This window comes from Rhinatrema bivittatum, chromosome 5, assembly GCF_901001135.1.
Source record: "Rhinatrema bivittatum chromosome 5, aRhiBiv1.1, whole genome shotgun sequence".
Taxonomy (NCBI): domain Eukaryota; kingdom Metazoa; phylum Chordata; class Amphibia; order Gymnophiona; family Rhinatrematidae; genus Rhinatrema; species Rhinatrema bivittatum.
In genome coordinates, this window is record NC_042619.1 from 180,706,476 (window position 1) to 180,726,840 (window position 20,365).

A 20,365-nucleotide genomic window follows, 5' to 3' on the forward strand; every position below is an offset into this window, starting at 1 on the left:
TACCTTACCTTGTCTTGGCGCTTCCCGGTTTCGTTCCAGGCGGTCTCCGGCTGCGGGGGGGGGGGAGGGAAAATACCTTCATCGCCGCGCTTGAGGTTGCACCCGCTGCCTCTCAGTCTCACCCGATGTCGGGGGCTAGGTCCCCGCCGAGGGTCGGCCGCTGGACCTAGGCTTACCTCCGAGGGATCGCGAAAATCACCTCGGAAAATTTCGACTGGGGGAGGGACCCAATGTGTGTCACCGCAGGAGAGCGGGGCTCTTCTGTAGAGGTAAGATTTTCTTCTTAATTTGGTTTTCTTTGGTAAGATTACTCTAACGCTGTGCTAGCATGCATAGAGTCCCTAACTGCTATGCTTTCCTTCATCTAGGACACCCACCCTACTGGGTGTCGACGTTTCTCGTTTGAGGGCACTGGCGGTCTCCAGCTATAGCCAATTCAACCAGTTCAAATTAATCAAGTTTTCCAAGTTATAACATGAATCAAGTTTTCCAAGTTATAAAGTTAATCAAGTTATTCAAATTAGTCAGTCATACATACATCCACAAGGCTTTTCGAGGAGAATACTGAAGAGCTGCACTTCCTGCAGAGGTATATGTACTAGGGTTGACATCAGATTGAAATCTGATCCGTCTCCAACTGCTATCAGGAGTACACTATACCCACTGGGCCTGAGTCCATCTGCTACACACTAGGAAAGCAGTATTAAATTAGTCATATCCAGTGTGAGTTGCAAGCTGGTCCTCACCCAGTGAGAGTAAACAACTGGTGAGCAGGCTGCACAGAACTGCTTGGCCGGGATATTAGAGCTGAAATGTCTCTTCATGAAATACTATTCAAACAGGAATGGGACATGAAGGTGTGACTAGAAGACCAAATAGCAACTTCAATAGAAGCAGTCCTCAATGAACCACTAAGGGTGCCATGGTTTGATATGATAAGCCTTGACGGAGTCTGTAATCTGTAATTTAGCCAGAATATAGTATTATTCTATATAGTCTGCTAGGCAATTAGAAAGAATTCTTTTGGCTACTGCCCTTCCCAAACTGTTGGGATCAAAGGACATGAACAATTGAGAAAATGGATGGCCATGTTGAGTCCGCTACAAGTCATATGCTAGGACTCACTCACAGTCCAAGGAGTGAAGAGTGCATTCTCCTTTGTGTGCATGCAGTTTTAGAAAGAATTAGAAAAGGTACAGAGAAGGGTGATCAAAATGATAAAGGGGGATGAAACAATTCTCCTATTAGGAAAGGCTAAAGTGGTTAGGACACTTCAGTTTGGAGAAAAGATGGCTGAGGAGAGATATGACAGAGATCTATAAAATAATGAGTGGAGTGGAATTAGTAAATGTGAATTGGTTGTTTACTGATAGTAACATAGTATTGATGGTAGAAAAAGAGCAAATGGTTCCATCAAGTTGCCCAGCAAATTTCTTATGGAAGTAACTGCTGCTCCCTGCAGGTTACCCCCATGTTTCAGTTAAGGGTAGTAACTGCCACTCCATGCAGGTTACTTACCACAAGCCTTACACTCTTTCAAAAAATATAAAGACTAGGGGACACACAATGAATCCCACAGAGGATTCAAAAACCCAGGAAAAAATGGTTTATAATGGGTTCTGGCAGAACAAGACATTGACAAACACACACCCAATTTCCCTAACTATGCAGCAGCCTTTCCATCAACACCCACTCCCGCAGATATGTCAGACATCCGGGATTCAGAAGCCCAGTAATAATTGGATAAATATGGGCTCTGGCAGAATAAGGCCCATGATGAAGAGACACCCACACTCCCCAATGTTGCCCCTATATAATGCCTTTTCTGCATTGGAAAATGAAGAAATCTCAGCAATAGAATTTGAAGTGATGCCCAAAAGAGAAGACACCCAGTTTACCCAGAAGTCCTTCAATGGAATCAAATGTCATAAAAGAAAGTTTCTTCTGCTGGGAGACTCGATCAGAGGAATCAATTTGGGAGCACATTTTGATGGCAACAACAGTTAAATACCTTCCAGGATCCTCAGCAAGTAGAAATGCAAACTAGATAGTCAAAGCCATTGTAGAAGAAAGTAGGAATTTTCATGTCAATGTTATCATCTATCTGGGGACCAACAACCTTGATAGAAATGGTATCCATTAAGTACAGAAAGATTTCCAAAATCTAGGGAAGTAGATAAGACACATGGCAAAGACTACTACCTTTTCAGAATTATTACCTGTTCAAGGAAAGGGAAAAGAAAGGCTATGCAGTATAGATAATTTAAATCCCTGGCTGAAAACTTGGTGTACAGAAAGTGGTTTTGGATACATGGGAGGCTAGGACTGTGCATGGAACAGTAAAAGGGTATATCGTAAGGATGCTCTACATTTGTCTGTAGCAGAAAGAAGGATGCTAAGTGAGAAATTCATATCATATATTATCAGACATTTAAACTAGAGAATCAGGGTGGCAGGAAGTGGTCAATGAAATTGGCATGTCAACCCCCCCCCCCCACCACCAAATAATACAGGAAGTGGGAGCAGAAAATAAAATCAATCAGATAAAAAAAAGGCAGTAAAGGTGACTAGGACGTACAGCAAATTAAGAGAGAAAAATTGGAAAGCTATGACCACAAATGCTCGTAGTTTGGGCAATAAAATCCCAGACCTGTAGGCTCTAATGGTGGAGGCAGACTTAGACATTGTTCCTGTTATGAAGACATGATTCTCATGATTGGGATACAGCCATTCCAGGCTATAACTTTTTAAGGAAGGACAGAAAGGCCAGAAAAGGGGGAGGAGTAGCTCTTTATGTCAAAAACAATAACCAAGCAACTTGTCACAACTGAGGGTCCAGCCAGAACTGGGGGACTCCCATGGGAGCAGTCCAGGACTTCAGGGTAAGACAAGGGAGCTCTTCTGCCTGTACTAGCTACCTCCCCTGCAGGTTGAACTCTTGAGTTCTGGTGGCCAGCAGGACTTAGGCTGAAGCTGGAATTGAGGTGCAGACTGTGCAGGACCGGAGACAAACAAGACTGGGGTCTAAGGCAAGGGCTGGATACAAGGACAGGGCTAGACCAGACAAAGTGGATGAAGAGAGGACTAGACAGAACAGAGAATGACTAACACAGATGCCCAATAGCAGCAGGCTAGGTAAAGTACCTGAAAAGGATACAAGGCAAAGCTAGAGCAGAGGCAGGCAGCAAGATGGCAGGGCTGGAATCACCCCAAGGCAGGCTGTCATGATAGACTGGGGTTCCTCCTGGAGCAGCACAGCTGGCTGGAGATGCTCCAGGAGCGGCTCGCCTGGTGTGGCTGAGGGTCCTCCTCCCGGAGCGGCACGGCCAGACTGGACCCCTCCTGGTGCAGCATGGCTGGACTGTAACTCTCCTTGGGTGGCATAGCTGACTTGGACTCTTCCAAGGGTGGCTTGACTGTTGTGGCTGGCTGGGGCTCCTACTGTTGTGGTATGGCTGGATTGGACCCCACCTAGGGCAGCTTGGCTGACTTGAGCTCTTCCCAGAGCGACATGGCCAGACTAGACCCCTCCCAGGGCGGCATGTCTAACTTAGATCCTTCGTGGGGCGGCATGGTTGCAGCTGGTATGGTAGCACTCACATCCTAGACTGGATTGTTCAGAGCAGGATTTGGAACAAAATTAAAGACTGGAACATGGTTAGAGTTCTCTTCAGAGAGTAAAGGCAGACTCTGGGTACTGAATACCAGATCCTTCTCAGGCAAAGGGATCTTTGCAGAAAAGTGAGGCTGAAAATATGATATGGAGAGTATCACTGGATTCTGTTTAAAGATGAAATCTGTTTTAAAATTAAGCTCTGGGCAGATAATTATTTTGGCTGACTGAGACACTGCTATAAGATTAGAACTGGAAGCAACCTGCATTAATGGAGTAATCTTTAAAGCATCATTCACATAGACTTAGTTAGAGCAAGATTACCCAGCCTAATGGTGGGAAGTGTACAGGCTGCTTTCTGTGGGGCTAGAGTTCTAGTTAATTAGCTTGATTAGCTTCAGTTGAAGTTTCAGGTTGCAGGGCATGGCTTTTAGTATTTGTCAACAGAGTGGAAAACCCAGAGGCAGATGAGCTGGATCTTACCAATTCCTCTTGCTCAGATTCTGGTTTTAAAGGTAAATTGACCTTAGCTGGAGATGAAATAAAGATGGGTGTAGCTATTAACCTGGTAGAATCAAGGTGTTAGAAGAAGCAGAAACACAAGGATCTTTCATTGAAACAGATACTTCTGGAACTGACAAGGATCTTTCATTGAAACAGGTACCTCTGGGACTGAATGGTAATACTTTCCTTTTTTAAGCTGTCATGTTTTTCTTCCACCGATTTCTGCAAAGAGATAGTGCCTTCAGAAAAGGTAAGCGCAAGTGTCTTAGAGGCAGAGTGAAACTACTTTTTCTTTGTACTGGTACTATGGATTAACTTTAGTGCAACATAGAAGGTCTTATGAAAATGTTTAATTGAAACCAAGATGGAATCAGGTCTCAGCTGCAGGACTTCCTTTTTGCTTCTACTGAGAACAGGAATACCAGTTATTTAATATAGAATATATCTTTTTAACTTGACTGCAGGGTTTCTCTCTCTCTCTGTATTCTCTTGAAATATATTTTCTTCAGAAGGAATTAAGACAGGTAAGTTTAACAATTGATCATGATTTTCTTTTTTCAATGTCTGGTGCTGCAGATTAACTACAGGTTGATCCAGGGATCTCTGTGAGTGCATGTTAAGTGAAACCAATGTGGAAAAAGGCTTTTCTTGCAAGGCAACAAAAACAGGAGTCCTCATACATAGAAGGTACCTTTACTCCTTGATTGTCGCATTTCTCTTTCATTGCTTTCGGAGGAGGGAGGTTATCTTTGAGGAACATGGAGTGATTATAAAGCAGATTCAACAGAATCTTGTCTAAACACAGACTTAACTGGCTTGGTTTTAGCTTCTCATCATGGAGAAAGGAGACATCAGAAGTTAACACAGATAGCAGCTTAGCTTGAAAGTTACAAGGACCTATCTTTCAGAAGTCAGTTGTGCCATGACTGGATCATGTGCTTTAAAGTTGGTTTAGTAGTAGCACAGTGAAAACAGGTTACTTCAAAGCAGCTGTTTTCTACATGGCATTTTTCACATCTCCAAAAGGTGGTTGTAGGATTAAGAAGACTGCAGTGACAACATACCCATTCAAATGGTAGACTCATGCTTTGGTAACCTCGGCATTCCCTGTAACAAGGGAAGTAAGGCAGTGCTCTAGAGGTTGAACTTTTGCAGCAATAGGTATTTGGTTAGAAATTAGTTTAGATACCATACAATAAAGACAATACTCTAGAGACATGGAATTCACACATTTGCACCCCCTGCATTCCCATAATTCAGGATTGGGAAATTTACACATGACATGATGTGAAACCTGAGGGGCAATGACTTTGACATTATGAGCACAGCCAGTACAGAGCTTAGGGCTCAAAAGGATTAAAAGAATTTTCACTGGAGTTACCAGGCAGGCAAGGAGTCCTGGGCCCACTCCTATAAGGTTGGTTTGGCCTTGTCATTCTTGTCACAACCAAGGGTTCAGCCAGAGCTGGGGGACCCCCATGGAAGCAGTCCAGGACTTCAGGGCAAGACAGAGCGGATCTTCTGACTGTACCAGCAGCCACCCCACAAGTTGAGCCCTAGGGATCTGGTGGCCGGCAGGACTTAGGCTGTGCAAGGCTGGAGACTGAAACAAACCTAGGGGGTCTGAGGCAAGGGCTGAATACCAGGACAGGACTAGAACAGACAAGAAGGACGAAGACAAGACTAGACAGAACAGAACTTGGAACACAGATGCCCAAAGGCAGCAGGGCTAGGTACAGGCTTGAAAAGGCCACAAAGCAGGGCCAAGCAGAAGAAATGAGAGGCCACAAGGCAAGACTAGAGCAGAAGGCTGAGAGGCCACAGAGTAATATACGGAAGAAAGGGGCCAAGTCGGGATCCAAGTAGACTCAATGATAAAGGCACTGGACTTTGCAAGAGGCAGGGTTAAGTAGGCCCTGCTGAGTCATGGAACCATGGAGAGACTGACTAGAGCAAGATCAGATGTAGCTCCAAGGGGACCTCTGGTGGCAGGGAGACTGCATCCTAACAAAACTGAACTGCAAAGGACATGGGGAAGAGAACCAGCATTATCTGCCATCCTAAACAAAAAAGATGGTGCATCCATTTTTTACTGGTGTGGTCTGCAGGCCTCTGACTCAAATGCAACAACTGAAGAGAGATCTGGTCTAAAACATCCAAAAGGTGGGAAAGAAAGGAGAAGTAGCGCTCGTTGGAGATTTTAATGTACCGGATGTAGACTGGAGAATCCCTTCTGCAGAATCTATGAGAAGCAGAGAGATTGTGGATGCTCTTCAAGGGACTCTGCTCAAACAAATGGTAATGGAACCCACAAAGGAGGGTGTGATACTTGTCTTGACGCTCACTAATGAGGATAATGTCTCTAATGTCAGAGGGGTGCCCACCTAGTACCAGTTATCATCAAACGCTATGGTTTGATATCACAAATACAGAGAAGTACATGAAGACCATAGTTTTGCAGTAAGATTGATAGACTCCATATTTTAAATGCATGAATTGTAATATTAATGCACTTTTAGAGATTTCCTGACACCAGAAGGGAAAAAAAGAGAAAAATAGCATACTATACTACAAAAAGTACTCTGTAAACATTTATAAAATGACAGCCTTTTATATGACAGCAGGCTGGGTATAAATGGAGATAATTTTTAACATAAGAAATTCCATACTGGGTCAGACTAAGGGTCCATCAAGCCTGGTATTCTGTTTCCAACAGTGGCCAATCCAAGTCACAAGTACCTGGCAATTACCCAAATATTAGATAGATCACAAGCTACTACTGATTATTATTTACCGTAATAGTAGTTTATGGATTTTTCCTCTAGGAACTTATCCAAACCTTTTTTAAAACCAATTAACACTAACAGCTGAAACCTCATCCTCTGGCAATGAATTCCATAGTTTAACTATGCACTGAGTGAAAAAGAATTTTCTTCGATTTGTTTTAAATAAGCTTCATGAAGTTTTAAATAACTTCATGGAGTGCCCCCTGGTCCTTCTATTATCGGAAAGTACCGTATTTTTCGCTCCATAAAACGCACCTGACCATAAGATGCACCTAGGATTCAGAGGGGGAAAATTAAAAAAAAAAATGTTGTGCTAAACCAGCTCTGTCCCTGGGCATCTGTGCATCTTATGGAGCAAATTAGGGGAGTGCATATTTTTTTTCTCCCTATTTTGTTTTCGGGTCTGGAGAGGGCCATTTCGGTCCATTCCCCAGATCAGAAAACTTTTATCTTTCTCTTTCTGTAGGAAACCGCCCCCTCCCCCTGCAAAAAAAACCCCCATCCCAACCCTTTAAATTAATTAACAACCCTCACCCAAGACCTGCCAAACGTCCCTGGTGATCCAGCGGGGGTCCAAGAAAATGGAGTTGCTGAATCCAGCACTACGTGTCCAAACCACGACACTGCCACAAATAGAAATCTGGACTGCCAGAGTCAAAGAAAAAAAGTTTGAGGAAGCTTAGTCTTCCTATTTTGAGGATCTTTAAGGGAGGTGCTGCCCTCCATTAGGATAATAGTAAGTCTAGTAACAGCAGTAACCCAAGGCATCCACCCAAGTCTGAAACAGCTGCTGGACCGCATTGGAAAGCAGGTACAATTTGAGAAGACCCTTAACCCCTTTAAGATCACTTTTAGAGGTCTCCCATTCAGCTAGAACCATGTTCTCTACTTCAAAATTTAAGGAGAAATCTTTTGTGTGCTTATGGATCTCTTAATGATAGGATCCCAAACAGGTGCCTCCTCAACCTTCTCATCCGCTATCCAGAGACAGGCAGCCACTTGATTGATGAGCGTAGAAATCTTTTCCCTTTAAAAAAATCCTTATCACAGACTCATCCTCCATATCTGCAGGCAGCTCAGCTTCCTCCAGGGAAGCCCCGCTTATGGAATCAGGCCCAGCCTGAAAATCCTCAGGAACCTCAACCCAATCCAAAATGGAGAGATGCACTGCCCCATAGGACATTTAAAGGGAACAGGAGGCACAGTGAGGGGGAAAAATATTTCTGAGAGGATCCACGCTCCCCTTCAGGCTTCTGAATGCAATGGAAAGCTTGAAGGAGGAAATAAAACAATTCAGGGGAATCTCTTCAGAATGCAGTGCTTGATTCCCAGGAGTTCGATAGAGAGAGGTTTCTATGGGTATCAGAACCGGGGACCCAGCAGAACCCAAACTACACCAAGAAGAACGAGGAAGAGATACTGAGGGACACGCGGGAGAAGAATCAACGTGGCTACCATTCCTGCCTGAAACCTTCTCTAACATGGGAGTCACTTCAAAAATAGCCCCTGAAATTGTCCCTGCTGAAACTGACACAGTAGCTCCCAAATCATCATCAGCAGCAGTCTCCCCTAGCACTTCTCTGGTGCAACTGGAAGCTACAAAGTCCCTGCCGTGGCAGCAGCATAGTGACGTTGGCAGGCCCCACAACGGCCACCTCTGAATGCTCCATGCAACCCTCCTGCCAAAAGAACCTCACAGCTGACTACTTCCCTTAACCCTTGCAGGCACTTACAGACAGATGAGTCAGTCTGTTGCTCCCCTGCCCTGGAAGCAGGCCTTCTGCAGGAAGGACTGTGTAGATGGCTGCTCTTTTTTCTTAAGCGACCACTGAGCAGCACAGAGGGAAGAGGGGTGGGGGCAGAGAGAAGGATCATCTCAAGTTAGGAAGAAGAAAAAAAGATCACAATGCCTTTTTTCTTCAAAGAGAAAAATAACCCCCCCTACAGGGATATACCAAGTCCTCTCTGGGATTGGGAACCCCAAATAGGAGCGCTCGCACTGCTGGTATAACCAGTGGCCTGGCCTAATGCCTGTGTCAAAGCTTTTCCAGATTCTGTTGCACCACCAGCAAGTCTACTGGAGACAGAGAATACTGAATCTTTCTGTGGTGGTGATATCACAAGAAAAGACAGTATTGTTCTGCCTCCATCTGTGGCAAAGGGAAATATCCCACCTGTAGCAGGATTAAATGGAAAGGCTGATTTGTATCAACAAGCTCCTGGTAGTATATGTTGATATTTACTGTATTTTATTATTTTATGTTATAACACTGTTTTAAGTTTTTGTACTCTGCCTAGAACAGTTTTACTACTATAAGCAGAATAAACCTCCGTAATTAAAATAAACAAATGCAGAGAGGTGCGCTAGCTTAACTCATGTTTTCTTAGTGCTGGAAATTTTATTGTTGAAATGGAGAATAGTTTCCAGCACAAGTGTTAGTCTATGGGCAGGAGCAAGAATTCTGGCGCTAGGACCAGTAGTTGATATTTTATGTGTAAAAGACATGATTTGTGCATAAAAAGCATGATCTATGCACACAAAAAAATGATTTCTGTCTGCATAAATTATATTTTATGCCCAGAAAACATGGTTTGTGCACATAAACCACGTTTCCTGCTCATAAAGGGGTGAATTTTAAAAGCATTGCTAATGTTAAAATGATTATATACGCGACTATGTGGGTCATGCATGAGCAACGCAGATTTTAAAAGCCACTAAGTTAAGCGTGTACATGTGCAGGTTTGAGCTTAAAAAAAGTGAGTGGAAAAGGAGAGGGGCATGGGGCTAACAGTTACATGCATAAATCCCTATTTTAAAACTGGAGGTCACAGCTTGTGGTGGCTTGTTAGCCGCATATATTTACTGCTGCTCCTGATGGGGAGTAAGAAGGCAGAAGTCACGTTTTAGGCCTAATATGACAGGGTGAAGGGTCCGGGTCAACTGGGGAAGAACAGGACAAAGAACCAGAGGGGTCTGGATGACCTTGAGATTGACTGAGCAAACTGGTGCAATAATTGGAAAAACTGGGAATGATGTTTGCACAAGTTTGTTTTAAAATCCGCTTAACTAAGAACATTAAAGCTGACAAAGACCTAAGGAAGATATGCAAAATACATGTACGCTAATAACCGCTTAAAATCATACACGTTTGATTTAAAATTCCAGTGTATATCTATTCACGCCCACATGCGAGTGTATGGGCAGGCGCATGCTCATTTTACAATTAGCCTGAAAATATGATTATGCACATGAATCATGTTTATCTGTACACTAAGCCTTTCCTTTACATATATTTTCTGATGTATGCATTTTTTTTAAACTCCTGATGCATCAGTATACCTTTAGCTTACTGCATTGAGGAGTTAAAAAAAAACAAATCCAAAAACAAAAACCAAACATTAGGTTGTGTGTTCAGCTCACAAGTTTTAATGCTCAACTAATCACATGAGCCTCTAAACCCATTCATGTTCCCACTCACTTATTAGGTTTACAAGAAAGAATGTGTTTAAATGATCAGCAAGAAGTACTCATTCTCATATAACTGACAAATTTTTTGTCTTGTCTACTTGAATTGCTTTTCTCCTTTACTTTATCAGCATATTGTTATGCTGTTGAATTTGCAAAGCTGTATTTATTCTATGATGCATTGACCATAATAATAAAGTTAATATTAACTAAAGCAGTTATTTCATTAAGTATTGTCATAGCAATCCTTTAGGAATAAGTTTTCCAGTGTCACCAAAGGTATCACTGAATATCACTTACCGCAAAGTGAGGCAGAAGGTCTTCTCGGTCACTTTCCGTGAACGAAGAGATCTCTAATGCTCTAGGCCGGTGATCTACCACTGCATGAACAGGGACTCCGCGACCTCGACCACTTAAACCCCTTCCCCTGCTTCTACCACGCAGAACACCCCGTCCTCTAGCATGACTTCCTCTGCCTCGACTAGGAGAAAGAATGCCTCGTTTTGCAGCCTAAGACATGGAATGAAAAAAGAAATAAAGAAAGAACACAACGTTTAATGATTTCTTTAAGATGTCTTTCTCCTCACGCCCATCCATTCACAACCGAGGTTTTAGGATTTATTAAAATCGCATGTGAAATGAATTTATTAGTGTTCCAAACTTTTACATCATCTTTCCTTGCTCTCACAGCACTCGGTACACACAAAATCAATTTGAAGATTAATTTGTGGAAAATATTCAGGTTTTACGTATATAAAATATTCAGCATAGCTCAGAAAGTAATATTTTGAGCAAGTAAGAGAAACATCTATAGATGCTCCATTAGTGTCCTCCAATGTGCCCAAAAACTTTATCACAAACACCTATTCATCCAGATGTCTCCCTTTTGTTTATCTTGTCTTGAGCTATCAGACCCCAAACAAAACTGTCAAGTCTGGGCTGGAATGCGGCTATCATTATAAACAGCAGGATTGATTTTGAAACTTCTGACACTTTCCTGTTATGGAAAATATATAAATGCTAGCGAGGACAAATTCTATCCTATAAAATAAAAAACAAAAATAAAACAAGCTTCCCCCCCCCCCCTTTTCTTTTTTTTTTTTTGCAACACTGACTAAAGTGTTGGATTCATATTTAAAAACCAAAAAAAAACAAACAAAAAAACGTTCAGCAAGTTTGATTACCTGTAAACCAGATTCTCAGCAGACAGAAGGATAAACTGGCCACAACACGTAGGTGATATCATCCAATGGCACTGAATAGACCCAGCTCTCACAGGTCAGTAAAACATTTACTGGGCATGCATAACAGTCTTCATGCAGGTGCTGCCTTATAAGCCCCTCAGTCTCTTCCAGAGCTTAAGCTTTAGTAAGGCAGTTAACTCTCCAAGGAGGCAGGCAGGCTAATTCATTCTGCTATCTACAGAGAATCCTGTTTATGGGTAAGCAAACTTGTTTTCTCTGTTGACAAACAGGCACAAATTAGCCATAAAGTGTGGGGAGGAATTCCATGCTGAAAGCTGCAGTGTAGAGCAAGTACTTAAACAAGCAACCCAAACCCCCACTAGTGGTTGAAAAGGCTGCACAAAACTGCTTGTCCCAAGTTACTTGTTCCTTAGAGACATTTTGTCGAGATACTAGTGGGCCATGAAGGTGTGAGCTGACAATCAAGTAGCAGCTTTACAGATGTCTTACTGTAAGTAGCGAACCACAGAAGTAGCCACAGCTCTTACCTAATCAGCCCTGACATAATATGGAATCTGAAAGCCAGCCAGTACACAACAGTGTGCGATACAGACAGCTAGCTAATTAAAAAGAGATCTTTGGGCAACTACCTAATCCAGTCTACTGGGATCAAAAGATAGGTGCAGCTGATAAGCGTGATGAGGCTGAGACTTCTCAGCTAATACACCAGGCCTTTCTTGTAGTCCAAGGAATGAAGAACTCTTTCTCCTCTGGGTGCATGCAGTCTCAGAAAGAAAATAGGCAACACAATAGTTTGGTTGATGAGATACCACTTTCGGATGGAACTCAGAGTGAGTACTGAGAACCACTGCAAGAACAGTGAACACGAAACAAAAGCCTGTAATTTGCTTACTTTTGTGCTGAAGTAATGGCAACAAGGATCAATACTTTGCAGGTGAAAAACTTCAAGTCCATAGACTCGAGAGGACTGAAAGATGGTTTAATGAATCGAGTAAGGACCTTGCTGAGGTCTCCAGGCACTGGAGATTTGCTGAAGAGATGCCTGAAATGCCATAACCTTTCATGAACTTTGATATTAATGGGTGAATGGAGCTCCTTCCACCTGCTTATGACTCACTGCAGTGGAACTTAGATAAAACAAATCTCAATGAACTTTGAAGATGTACTAGGGCAAATTGACAAACTAAGGAGTAGCAGATCACCTGGACCAGATGTAGTCCTGGGAGAATTCTGCACTACTGCGGAGTGCAGAATCCCCCCCTGCGCAGAGTTGCCAAATTCTGTGCAGAAAATGGCAGAGGAGACCCTGGCATGCTGTGAACAGTGTGTGTGCCATTCACAGCAAAGATGAAGGCCCCGGTGTAAGTGAGTGTGTGTAGAGAGGTATGTATATGTGTGGGGGGGTGTGAGAGAGAGGAAGGGAGAGAAGGGAAGGGAGAGGGAGTAGGGGAGGGGGAGGTGAGAACAGGGGAGGGGTTGAGAGAGTAGGTGGAAGGGGTTAGAACAGAGGTGCAGGGGTGACAGAGTAGGGGGGGAGGGGTTGAGAGGAGATGGGGTGAGAGGGGGAGCAGGAGGAGGGGATGAGAGCAGGAGGTGAGCATGAGACTGCAAGAGAGAGCAGGGAGGGGGAGGGATTGTGAGTGACAGCAGGGGGGGGTGAGAGAGCAGGGGGTGCTTGAGTGTGGGTGCCAGAGAGAGGGAGCCTATATGAGGAGATTGTGAAGGAGTATGTACGTGTGAGATTGGGAGCTGGTGTGTATGAAAAAGGGATCATGTGTATGTGAGGGTGTTAGTCTGTGTGAAGGGGTGTGTGAGAGAGACACATAGGTAGCCTGTGTGAGGGTGTATGTGAGAGAGAGAAAGGGAGCTTGTGTAGGTGTATATGTAAGAGAGGGACCCTGAATGAGGGGATGTCTGTGCACGAGTGAGAGGGAGCATGTGTGCGAGAGAGAGGGGGACAGGGGGAGCCTGTGTGAGGGGCAGTGATGAGGACAGGGTCAAACTCTGGGAGTGGCGATAGAGTGGAAGTGGTTGAGCTTAGAGGTGGAGGGGAGACCTACTGGCAGGTGGGGGAGTTGGGGCCTGAGAGGGCAAAGTGGCCAAGAGAATAGGGAGAGCAAGTGGAAGGGACACTTTTACAGTGAATTTCTAGGGAAATTCTGCTCAAAATATTTAAAAATTCTGCATCTTTAACTAATAACTTTTTCTGTATTAATTTAATTTCTTTCAAAATTTTGCAAGCAAAAGTCATGAGGAATAGAATAATGTATTTAATACTGGTACCCCGCCACGCGTTGCAGTGGCAGAGTCAGGTTCTTTTCCCTCCCTTCCCCTTGCTCATTTACCTCAGTCACTCACCCCCCCCCCCCCCCCTTCCCTCCCCTGTCCCCACTCCAACTCTCTCCCCTCACACTCACCTCTCCCCTCATTCTCCCTCCCCTCACTGTCACCTCCCCCCGCCTACTGCCTACCCTTCAGATCAGAAAACCTTTGTCTTTCTATTTCTGTGGGCCGAATTCAAATTTATTTTATTTATTTATTTTTTAAAACTTTTTTTTACTCTTCGGGACCTCCGACTTAATATCGCCATGATATTAAGTCGGGGGGTGCACAGAAAAGCAGTTTTTTCTAATTTCTGAAAGTAAAATGTGCGGCTTGGCTGCACATTTTACTTTCTGTATCCCGCGCGCATACCTAATAGGGCCATCAACATGCATTTGCATGTTGAGGGCCCTATTAGGTGCCGCGGGTTGGACGCGCGTTTTCCTCCCCTTACTGAATAAGGGGTAAGGGAAAACGTGCGTCCAAGAGCAGGCTGACAGTGCGCTCCATCGGAGCGCACTGTACTGTATAGGCCTGACACTGAGCTGACTTCTTTCTCTTGCACTTGTATATAGAGAGAACTGGTCCTTGGTGATGGGATCATTTCTTGTCCTTTCCCCCTTTATTTTAAAATTTCAAAAAGACTGGCAGGTCCTTCAGTGCTTCCCTAGCTCTTCTGGCCATATGAATAGTCTCCTGTGTCTGCATTGCCTGTTCCATGGAGGTTGGCGTGCCACGTAAAATTTTGGTTAATATAGATGTGCGTTGCGCTTCAAAAGGTTGCAAAACACTGCACTAGTGGAATTGAAAAGCAAAGCAAGTAGGGGTGCAGCTCTTAGTAATGGGATTATTATTCTTGAGTTAATTCAAGAGAGATTCACAGTTAATTGTTAACTATTATGCCACAAAGCAGTCTTGCAAGAGCTTCATTTCTTTAACAAGTGCTAGAATCCAATGAATTTGGTTATTCATATTGTTCCATGGAAAGAACTGAGCTAAAAACCCTGAGATCCTGTATAATCTCCCTGTCCTTCACTGTCAGGTTGATGCAATATCAGTGTGTATTAAACAGGCATTCATGATTGAGCGCCCACTCCCTTAACACTCACAGATCCACCTCTCCCAGGCACCTGATTTAATAAAAGGAGGCACTAGGGGAAATTGTGTGCCCCTAGCGACTCCTCGGCAGTGGGCGCCCAGGAAAGGTGGCGGTCAGGTTAGGAGAATGGATGCTCAATTTTATGAGTGTATGTTTTCCTAACCTGTGGCATACTTTTTTTTTTTTTTTTTTAAATTCTATTTCAGTCAGAGGAAACGAAAAAAAGGGAAAAAAACAAACAATATTTTCTGCTTTTCTGTAATTTTTTCGGGCTCCTCAAGAATTAATGCCTGCTCTGGGCAGGCGTTAATTTTTGCAGGCTAAAATGTGCAAGTTGGGCACACATTTTTTTTTTTAAATCAGGGGGAATAGGTAATAGCCTCATCACTATGAATTTACATGTGATGAGTGCTATTACCTACGCACCCGATTGGATGCACGTTTTTGACGCGCTAATTGCCATTTTGCATTGGGGGTTATGGATGCGCGTCCAATCGTGTGTTAAGCTATGCGCTCTGGCCAGTTTTAGGCACAAATATGGTGCTATGTTATTAAACTGATATTATTTCCAGAAAATACAAGAGGTAAGAAAAGATATTTTTATCAGGGTATTCAGTTATTAAAGAAACAAGTCTTTCTTTCTGAGATCAGATAGACTCTTCTCTTTGCTCCTACCCTTGCAGACCAGAAAAATGCACTGTAAAACTGGTTTTCGCAGTGTCTCAAGAGAAGGTGATGGAAGATGATCATGGTGCAGGGCAGCTCATTGTAAACATAAAACAAATACTGTTAAGTGCCTTTCATTGTCAAATCAACACACTAGGCAGACACAAAATGGATGACAAACACATGCACATGTACAAAAACTGAACTTCTTTACCAGCTTGCTTTAGAATAAACAGTTTTAGATAATTCTGGAACAGTATTTTATTTTTACTCCAACTTCTTTCCCATTTATGCACTGGGACATGTATTATTTCTTTTTACTCTATTAATATTAGGCATATCAACAAACTAGAACGAAAATGATTTTGGTGGCAAAGCAGCAGCAATCACTCATTTAAAAAACAGTTTAGCATTTTAACAAAAATGGAAACGCACAAACCTTCATGGAAACTTTTACTGTAATTAGTGAGAAGCAGAGCACAGAGCAGATAGGACATAGCAATAAATCTACAGAAATGCAGCGGGGATCCTGATGGTCTCTGACTGCCTCTCTCCGGTTAGTTCAGCTATTGCTACCACATTTTGGCCATAAATAAACCTCCTCCTGGGGACCTCAAGACACATACTGGATGCAGTGTATATTTTGATTTTTCTTTATTTTTCATGCTTGTGTGATCACTTTAGCAAAATTATTTTTCAATAAATCTACTTCCTTTATGCTTAATTTGATGCCTCAATCACATCTCTACGACAATAGTAAATATCTACACAAACATAAGTTTCATATTAAAATATTCCTAGGAGTGTGGTAATTCTCTCATAACAGACTTTATTCAATAAAGATTCTTCTTCATAAGCACAGAATGGGAAAACATTCTCCTTGAACAGGGCCTAGAGTTTCTTAGTATATGACCACAGCACCACCTCTAGATAAATCAAGGAAATTCACAGCTTTCTATAATAGCTATTTTAACCACTATACTATCAAAAGGGCACACTATATAGAAACCCTCCCACACATCCATTGGTTTTTGGGTTTTTTTAAGTCCTTCCAAAGTATCATTGTTGAAATATACAAAACTAAAGGCAATATTTCCTCTTTAGAGCAAATGGGCAAACAAACATTTATTTTATGCAAATACTGTCTCCCAAATTCTCTGAACACCACCACATAATCCATTTGTTATGATGTTATTTGCTTTAACCTCTTTAGAGTCAAGATGTTTGCAATGCCATGCCAGCAGGAACTGTGTGATTTTTTATATTTAAAATCATTGGCTGGGCTCTGCAGCTCAAGCTGTAACATAGGAAATATTTGGATTTGGACCCCTGTCTACTGGAGCTAGCTGGGCCTGGGCACACCATAGAGGTAATGAATTCTGGACCAGGGAGGGAAGGAAAATGATCAATGCTATTGGCAGCCTCTACTGCAGAGCTTCCCAAACTGTGGGTCGGGGCCCCAAATGGAGTCACAAGTACCTCAAATGGCAGTACTCTTCAGGCACCAGTAGCAGCAGCATTAGTGGTGAAAAGTCAGCTTGGGGCCTGTGAGCCAGCACAAAGAAGGTTTAAGGCTGCTGTAGGGTCCATGAGCTCTCACTACCTCATAGGCCTCATGCTAATTTTCATTAGTATTGTTGCTGCCACTTGTAGATCACTGTCTGATTTGGAATCAGCCATAAGAGGAGGGGAGAGCTGTGAGCATGGACAGTTGAGATAGTCACTGCTCTGCTCTTCTCTTCTCACCCACCACTGAACCTATCCAAAAGAAAAATGTTGTCCCTGTCCTCAACCTGACCTCTGCTGGCCAGAGGGATGTTTGGAGAAAGTGTTATTTGAAGGGAGAGATGAGATATATGAAAGGTTTGAGGTGGGGCAGATTTGTGAAGGGTGGAAAAGGGGGATGTAAGAGAAGGTTGGGAGTGAGAGGGAATCAACTTTGGGAGATGTGAGAAAAGTGTTAGAGGGGATGAGTGAGGAGGAGATGAGGAATGAGATGAAAGAGAGGGAATGATAAGATCAGACGGGGGTTATAAGAGGGGCTTGGGGTAAGAGGCTCAGCTGGGAGTTGCAAAAAGAGCTGGAGGAGTTGGGTTAGGAGAGCAGCGGAAGTTGAGAGGGGACCAGCTGAAGTGCAGAGTAGGAGGGGAACTGCACCCCTGCTAATTTGTTTTTCTCATCCTCTGGGGTCATGTGAATTTTCAAGTGCTAAAATGAGGTCACGGCTAAAGGTTTGGGAAGCCCTGGTCTACTAGTGGCACTGAGAGTCTGTGGTTGGCAATTGGAGCATCGCCATATGGACATAACTATTTTGGAAATTGAGGGGGGAAGCAGAAACTGCTTAAGACAATCAGGGAGAAAAGATCATCTTTCATGTGTACCTAATTCCAGGGCTCGGCTAAACCCCAGACATCAAACACCATGGTGATCAAATATTTAGGACTGACGCATACAATACTAGGATCAGCAATGTCAGCAGCCTGAAGAAGTGGAGGTATTGTCATTAGCCTGCGCAGACCAATGGGAAAAGTTGCATTCCTTACGATATTTGCTTTGAATACTGTGACACATAGGTCAGCAGGTGTTTGAAAATTCAGAAGACCATTAGGCCACACATTATCTATGTGTATGCTGGGTCCCAAACTTAAGACGTGCCATGCAATGAGCATAAATAGCAATAAGGCATGCTACTCAAGTTTAAAATAAACATAAGAACATAAGAAGTGCCATGCTAGTTCGAGCCCAGCATCCTCTCTCCAACAGTAGACAATCTGGGTCACTTAGAAGTACACAGATCACCTCCTTGTTGCTCATTACCAGCTGAAGGTGGCTACAATTCCCATGCCTGCCTAGCTAATAAATGTTTATCAACCTACTCTCTAGAAACGTGACCAAACCATTTCTAAACCTAGCTATTAACTTTGACTACGTTCCAGCTTAAATGAATGCCGAATGAAAAAATCCTTTACCAAATGTATTTTATGGAGCGTCCCCAAATCCTAGTACTATCTAAAAGGATAAACAACAGTTCCCTATTTAGCTGTTCGATACCACTTGTTATTTCATAAACCTCTATCATATCCCCTCTGTTGTCTCTTCTCCAAGCTGAAAGGCTTTAAACCTGTTTAAACCATTCTAAGGGAACCGTTCCAACTCTTTTGTCATTTTTGTTGCCAGTCTCTGTACCTTGTCTAGTTCTATTATATCCTTTGTTATGATTTCAAACACAATTCCAAAATTAAAAGCAAAAAACCCTTCTTATCCAAAATACAGATTTACAATTATTTGAAATAAGATAACAGTGTCCTTCTATATCCTCTATAAGGGAAGCTGACATAAAGCAAGAAAAGAAAAATTCTTAAGAAAAATAGAGGCAAATGGCTGACACTATACTGTAGGAATAGAAATAAAAATCTAAACCTCCAAACTAACAGAAATTGAGCTTAGATTTGAAATTTGTCCCATTAAAATTAGGTAATGGATGCGAGAGTCTAGTGGTTAAGATGTAGATTGGATAATAGCTGTTTTGTATTGCCCCTAGGTGTAATTATGTAAGAACCCTACTCTTATAATTGACTTTACATCATCATTATTATGTAATAAGATATTAGTTATGGGGGATTTTAATATCCATAAAGACTGGTGTTTAAAATCATGAGAGGTCTAGAACGGGTAAATGTGAATTGGTTATTTACTCTTTCGGATAATAGAAAGACTAGGGGGCACTCCATGAAATTAGCTTGTGGCACATTTAAAACTAATCGTAGAAAGTTCTTTTTTCACTCAACGCACAATTAAACTCTGGAATTTTGTTGCCAGAGGATGTGGTTAGTGCAGTTAGTGTAGCTGTGTTTAAAAAAGGATTGGATAAGTTCTTGGAGGAGAAGTACATTACCTGCTATTAATTAAGTTGACTTAGAAAATAGCCACTGCTATTACTAGCAACAGTAACATGGGATAGACTTAGTTTTTGGGTACTTGCCAGGTTCTGATGGCCTGGATTGTCCACTGTTGGAAACAGAATGCTGGGCTTGATGGACCCTTGGTCTGACCCAGTATGGCATGTTCTTATGTAAACCCGTTTCTAGTTTTACTGATTTCCAGGAGAGCCTTCTTAGTCAATTTGGTACAATTGATTTTAACTATGACACATAAAAGTGGACATATTTTAGATCAGTTAATTCTGTCAAGTTGGTATCATGCTTTATTTATTTATTTAAGGGGTTTTTTTTTTGTACTGTTAACCCTTTGCACATCGTATGGGTTTACATAGAACTGTAAGATAAAGAACGTTTACATGGAACGGAGGGTAACATAAGATAAGGTAAAAACAAATGGTTAACATGAGTTTAAAACATTTGGAAGGAGTAATAAAACATTTAACACATTAAAACTAGGTATAACTAGAGTAGTTATTATTCCACAGGTATAAACAGAATAGAATGTTATCCCACAGTGGGATACAAATAATATTTACATGCGAGAAGAAATGAGGGCGAGACTAAGGGGAGTGGGGAAGGGGGGAGGGAGGAGGGTGGATATATACAGTGCATTAGGTGAACGTCTGTCTGAACAGCCATGTTTTTAATTTTTTTTTAAATTTCTGAGTACATGGTTCCATGTGGAGGTCAGGCGGCATTGAGTTCCAGTTTGTGGGGCCTGCTATCGATAGGGCTCGATCTTTTGTAGAGGAAAGGTGGGTGA

At 42.5% G+C, this 20,365-nt stretch overlaps 1 protein-coding gene across 7 annotated transcripts in view; it reads right to left on the reverse strand.

The window, feature by feature from the left end:
* Positions 1–20,365, reverse strand: part of RBM26 (RNA binding motif protein 26) — a 349,016-nt gene that overhangs the window by 34,922 nt on the left and 293,729 nt on the right. For all 7 annotated transcript variants that reach the window (XR_003856971.1, XM_029603056.1, XM_029603054.1 and 4 more), the window contains one exon: positions 10,670–10,879. Coding sequence is in view for 6 of the 7 variants with exons in the window: in XM_029603056.1 (XP_029458916.1) it covers positions 10,670–10,879 (210 nt within the window). In the remaining variant the exon portion in view is untranslated. The remainder of the gene's footprint in view (positions 1–10,669; positions 10,880–20,365) is intronic.